The sequence below is a fragment of the Desmodus rotundus genome, chromosome 9, assembly GCF_022682495.2.
Source record: "Desmodus rotundus isolate HL8 chromosome 9, HLdesRot8A.1, whole genome shotgun sequence".
Classification (NCBI taxonomy): Eukaryota; Metazoa; Chordata; class Mammalia; order Chiroptera; family Phyllostomidae; genus Desmodus; species Desmodus rotundus.
This window is the reverse complement of record NC_071395.1, coordinates 45,729,358-45,735,593: the sequence shown is the minus strand read 5'-3', so window position 1 is coordinate 45,735,593 and position 6,236 is coordinate 45,729,358. Positions and strand designations below refer to the sequence as shown.

The window sequence follows — 6,236 nt, the reverse complement described above, 5'->3', positions numbered from 1 at the left end:
GGCACTCACACATTATTTCTCTTTCTGCCGCCCTTCCCCCTCTCTAAAAATAAATAAATAAAATATTTTAAAACTAAAAACACTAGTGCATTTGGCCCATCCCTAGAGCATAATTGATCTGAAGCAGGGTCTGGACAACAAATCCCCACTTAGAGGTGACGCTAATGTGCAGCCAGGAATGTGAACCACTGATATGGAGTAAGTGTAAGAATCCAGGTGGAAAAGACTCGTGTTTCAAAACGTTCTTTGCAGGAACGTGATAGTTAAAATTTGGATAATGGAGAAATAAATGTAGGGTATGTATGTACAGTGGAATACTCTTCCACAGTGAAAAGGCCACAAGACAAAGTAGAGTACAGGTGAAAGTTAAGACTCTATACAGTATGATACCATGCATATTAAATTTAAAATACACAAAACAATCTTATGTATCTTTTGTGAATGGATACAGTCATGGGGATTCAAATGGCAAATTCAGGGGTTAGGGACAAGTATAGAGCAAGTTTCTCTCAAATCTGTAGTCTTTTATTTCCTGGTTGGGATAATGAGTACAGCGGGTTTTGTTATATTTTTATCTACACTTATTCGAATGCCCAAAATAGTTCACTTAAAGGGCAAGGGACAGAAAAAAAAAGGTATAAATTGTTTTCATTTGTGCTTCCCCCCTTTTTTGTTTCTTTATGCATGATTAACACAGTTTTAAACTCTAAAGTGAAGCTTCCCCTTTCACCTCCTGTTTCACCCACCCATTTTCATGTCCCTAAAACAGGAAAATACTGTTGCTTTTTTCAATATGCAAATCAAATAAACTGTGTCTGTAAATTCTTATTCTTCTTCCCTAAAAGGTCAGGGTATATAATAGACATCATGTTCTGAAAAAGTTTTAACTTCATTTTTCTTGGGTATCTTTCCATGTTGAAACTATAAGAGCATGTGCAGCCATGTACAGCCATGCGGGATTAGGGGGCTTATTCCTGGTGAGTTGGGGAAACAGCAAGGAGACCCGTGTGGCTTGAGGGGGCGAGAGTGGGGAAAGACGAGGGTGGGGAGGTGGGCAGACAGTGCAAGCCCTAGTGGGCAGCAGTGAGGACTTTGGCTGTTATCCCAAGTAAGGTGGGAGCCCTGGAGGGTTCTTAGCAGAAGATGGACGTGTCCACTCAGGGTACCCTCTGGCTGCTGTGGGGGGAACAGACTTTGGGGGTGGGAGCTGGGGGACTAGGGCGGAGGGACTATAGTGGTTCAAGTGGGAGATAATAGAGGCCGGGCTGTGTCCAGATGGGGGACCAAGGAGGGAATGAGAAGTAGGTGGATTCTGGGTAGATTTATTTTTTTCTTGGTAGATTTTGAAGCGGACCGAACTTGCTGTCATTTCAAATTAGGGAGCAGAGGGGTCAGAGAAACTGAGGGGTCAAAGATGCTCCGAAATTTGGGGCCCTGGTACCTGGTAGGACGGAACTGCCGTTAGCTGGGTCTAGAGGACAGCTATAGGACAGGTTGGGGGACGGTCAGGAGCTCAGATGTAGCGGGACTAATGGCAGATACTCGCGCACCTGGGTAAGGCGTTTGGGCTGCAAGTCCAGAGAGCCGCCGCCAGAGGGCGAGCGCGCTCCATCGCCTCAGCAGCTCTTGGTGCGCGGGAAGGATCTGCCCTGCCGCTTCCCACGGTCCCGCGGCCTGCGGTGCCTCACCTGGGTGCGAGATGTGGGCTACAGAGGTGCCAGAGACCGGCCGGGCCCCCCCCCCCGATGCTTTCGGGGCTCCAAAGCCTGGGACTCCCACCCCTATGTGCTTCAAGCACTCTAGCCTCCCACTCCCCACGAGGCCGTTTGCTTTGCCTGCGACACTCTCTCAGGGCTCTGCAAAAATGTTACCTCCTCAGGGACACCTTTCCTGACCACCCAGGGAGCTGAAACCCCTCCCACACCCGCACCCCGCCAAAACACCTTCAGACCTTTTTTATATTTTCTTAACATTTAAGACTCTGAAATCATCTTATTTATCTTGTCTGTTTTCTGCTCTACAACGTGAGACACGGAGGACCCACTTTCTGTTTTGTCCCCCTGTATCCTCAGGGCTCAGAATTATGCTTGGCCTCTAGAGGGTGCTAAAGGAAAACCAACAGCAATAATGTTAATCATAGCTTACTCATGGTGCTACTGTATACCAGCCTCTATTTTAAACTCCTTACATAAATTAACTCCTTGAGTCCTCAGGACAACCCTACTAGGTAGGGACTGGTATTATCTCCATATTCCAGAAGAGGAAGCTGAGGCTCAGAGTGGTTAAGGGAATGGACCAAGGTTGCACAGCCAGGAAATTGCAATGCTGGGATTGAAACCTGAGTAGCTTGACTGCAAAGCCTGGTTTTGCTAAATGGATGAATGGGGCCGTCCAAGACCTGGTACGGATCCCTCAGGGACTTTGGCATTATGTCCCAAGCCCCTGTCTCTAGACATGCCTTTCCTGGTCCCCCAGCCCACACACTAGTAGCCCCAGCCCCCAGATCCCCTGCCAGGCTGGGGGAGGGGTGGGAACCCAGCAGGTCTGGGTTTACTCTGGAGTTTGCTGAGGTGCCTCCCAGGTTGCCCAGGTGGGGGGCAGGCCATTAAAAGTGGGTCTTGTAGGCACAGACTGCACTCACCAGACAGCAGGGTCAACTGCCCGAGACCCTGAGCCCAGTCCCCGACAGACAGGCAGATGCTCCTCAGCCAGCTGACCACTCTCCTGAGCCTGCTCAGTGGAGTCTGGCTACCCAGAGGCCTGGGGAGGCCTGGACCCCAGGGTCTCCCACCCCAGCCTGGAGCTGCTGCCAATCAGACCCAAACTCTGGGCCAAGGGGCCCTGGTCTCCCTGGTGCCATCCTCTGCTCTCAGCAGCTGGAAGGCTTTCTTGGACCTGCAGAAAACTGGGCATATGGGGACAGGTGGGCTGCAGCATGGGCAGCAGGTGGCTGCCACCATGTCTCTCCCACTGAACCCACAGGAAGTGGCCCAGGAGATGTGCAAGGCTGTGCCCTTCACTCAGGTGAGTATGTGGGTGGGGGAAGGAGAAGGCTGGGTCTCAGCATTGGCAGGGAGTGCAGGCTGTGGCGCCAGATTTGGAATCAAGCCCTGGGTTCTTTACCTAACTGTGTCTGATCCTCAGTTTTCTCCCTTACAAAACGGGGGTGAAGTTTCTCCCACCGGGCCAAAGCAGTTGCCCTTATCCTGGTTTCCCGGCTTCTGCTAACACCACCCTGTCCCCCAAGTCTATTTTTCCATTTAGTGGCAGAGGACATATGGGAGCTCCTGAGTCAGGTCCTTCCTTTGCTCAGAACTTTCCATGGCTCCCACTTCACCCAGAGCAAAAGCCCAAGTTCTTCCTGCAGCCCACAAGGCCCTGCACCATCTGCCTGTCCCCTCCCTGCTCTCACCGCCTCCCATCTCCCCCTTGCCCACTTTGCTTCTGCCATACCTGCCTTCTTACTTTCTCGCACACACAACAACGTTATATCCCACGGGCTATTCCTTTGCCTTTAGTACCTCCCCCTGCCTCATATTCTATGGCTGCTTCTTCCACCTCCTGCAAGTATTTACTCAAATGTGTTTTAAAAATGCAGCACCTCTCATCCCATTGTCCCTTTTTCTGCTTTATTTTTCGCTGTAGCACACATCATCACCTAAAAAGTGAAATTGATTCTGTAATTGCACTTTTGTGTCTTCCACAGTAGAATGTCTGTTCCACCAGGGCGGGAATATTTATGCCTTATTCCCTCTGTATCCTCATCCCCAGGCCCTAGAGCAGAGCCAGGCACGCAGCAGGAGCTCGGTGTTTGTTGAATGATGAACGATAGTGGAATGCCTCCTAAGCACTGCTGGGCAGCCTGAATGAGAGGGGTATGGGCAGAACTCTCACAGATGCATTCAGCTGGTGCTCCATAAAGGCTGTAGGAATTCATGTCATGTGCTGTTTATGGCCCAGGCTTTGAAGTCAGGTGTACCATGGTCTGCCTTAACTGCTGATTTCTTTGTAATTCAGAGCAAGAGGCTGGGGTGGCTGGGGCAGAGTGAGGGGGAAGGTGGGGGCAGAGGGCAGAGGTGGGAGGGCACAGTTTTAACAGAGAAGGGCCAGGACCAGAAGGTGAGTTGATAGATCCACTTAGTTGGAGGGGACCATAGGAGGGAATAACATCTTTTGAGCACTGACTGTGTGCCAGGTAATAGGCTAAAGGCTTTCTCTGTAATCCCCCAGGCTCTTGTAATGCTACCCCTTCCTGCTGTTCCTCAGCCCTTCTCTGCATTAATCCTCTCTGTTGAAAGGTCTAGAGTGTTCCGTTCCCTACCACCCACCCCTCGCCCCATTGAACTTCGATAATTTCACAGGTGAAGAAACTGAGGGTTGAGAGGTTGAGTAATTTACCCCAAGTCACACAGCCAGCAGGTGGCAGTCAGGCTGTGAGCCCAGGCAACCATGATTTTGAAGGTGGGGTGGAAGTAGATGGGTGATTATTCTCATTACTCTAGCCTCACACTCCACTGCCCTTGACCTGTCTCTCTGCCTCTGGCCCCAGGTGCTCTCCCAGCCGGGATGCATGACCATGCGCCTCCGTAATCACCTCTGCTTTGGCCAGTGCTCCTCACTCTACGTCCCTGGTGTGGACTCTGCCCCACTTGTCCTCTGCAACAGCTGTGTGCCCACTCAAAGGCGCTGGGCACCCGTGTTCCTGTGGTGTTGGGTGGGCAGCCCAGTCTCTCGTCGACGGGTGAAGATATCCACATTGCTGGTCGAGAGATGTCAGTGCCACCCGAAGGTGTGAGCCGAGCATCTCGGACTGACACACAGACGCGTGCACCTGGACAGATGTGGGGAGTCAGGCTAAGAAGGACGCCGACCTGGATTATGTGCACTGGGTCAAAGAGACCAAGGACGCAGGGAAGCCAGATGGGCCTTCTGAGTCCTCACCCTGCTCGCTCCCAGTGACCCCAGAAGTAGGTCCAGACATAGAGGTGGACCACTCAGAGACACAGCATACACTTATTAAGTACTCAGTGTTGGTCAGGCCCAGCTCTTAAGAGTTTGACATGTACTTACTTGTGTCATCCTCAGAGCTGCCCAATGACATAGAGGTATTACCCCATTTTACAAGGAAGGAAACCAAGGCCCGAAGAGGCAAAGCCTCTAGCTCAGGGTCACACAGCAGTATGTGGCAGAGAGAGCTTTTGAACCCAAGGCAATGTGATACCCCTTTTTAACCACCAGGCTGGACTTCCTCTCACAGAATGAGTCAAAGACACACCCCCCCCCCAGCTGCAGGGACCACAGATGGCCCCACTCAGGCCAGGAGACCCGGTGACAACCCTGCCCTAGGGATTCCAAGAAACCAAGACAGGAAGGCAGATGTAGCTACTGGGGGAAACCTGGGCTCCCCGAGTCAGATGCAGTACCCACGTGCTCCAGCTGCCCCCCAAGTCTTCACACAGCCCCATGCCCAATGTGGCATTCTGCAGGAATCATAAAGGCTGGCTGAGCCCAGTTGTGCATAGTGTGTGTTTGTGTGTGTTTGTTCCTCCAACTGGAGTTCCCCAGGAGTGGGTGGCTCTGCAGAATGTGGGTGGGGGTTGGGGGGGGCGGTGCTCCCTCCTCAGTTGGGAGCAGGGTCTGCAGCGGACCAGGGCAGCCTGGCTTTGGGCGTCTGGAACCAGGGCCCTAGCAGATGGGCCCGTCTGGCACAGACGCAGGGACATGTGGCGCTGTCAGGGTTGCCTCCAAATGCTCCCCGGAGCGCAGGGCGGGGGGCAGCCAAGGCCCCCCTCAGCTCTCTTCCTGCCTCAGGAAGGAAGGCCCCAGGTGAGGGGAGCAGGAGGAGGGGACTCGAGGAAACAGATGGGCCAGTGGGGCGTGGGAGCTCTTGACCTCTGACCTCACAGGCCAGCACAGAGGGGTGGGAACAGGCCAGGCAGGCAGCTCCCAAGGCTCTGCTCCAAGGGCCCGGGATGGGATGGGGGGAGGTCATGAGTGGCCCATGGGGCATGGGTGTACTTTCCCTCCTCCCTCCAGGGTGCTGTGCCAAACCTCAGGCAGAGTCCGAGTGGGTAGCTCAGCCTTGGCACTATGGGCACCCCCTCTCTGGCAGGCATATGAGGCACCTTCTTCCACCCCCTTTCAGCTGTGCCCACCTCCTGCCAGCCGGGGAACCAGCTGGGAACCTTGGTGCCAGGGGGGCCCCGAGTGTCCCTGTCCCCCCTGGGCAGTGCCAA

The 6,236-nt window shown here is 53.2% G+C and overlaps 1 protein-coding gene across 2 annotated transcripts; it reads left to right on the top strand.

Annotated features, from left to right (window-relative positions):
- The first annotated feature begins 860 nt into the window (after positions 1-860).
- Positions 861-5,511, top strand: DAND5 (DAN domain BMP antagonist family member 5). 2 transcript variants are annotated; one of them, XM_045192438.2, is made up of 3 exons: positions 861-977; positions 2,983-3,024; positions 4,550-5,511. In XM_045192438.2, exons 1-3 carry the CDS (start codon positions 942-944, stop codon positions 4,793-4,795), a joined length of 324 nt encoding a protein of 107 aa, XP_045048373.1. In that variant the 5' UTR covers positions 861-941; the 3' UTR covers positions 4,796-5,511. The 2 variants fall into 2 exon arrangements, with proteins under 2 accessions (XP_045048373.1, XP_024412655.1); XM_024556887.3 differs by having other exon boundaries at positions 897-977; positions 2,214-3,024.
- Positions 5,512-6,236: the final 725 nt, after the last annotated feature.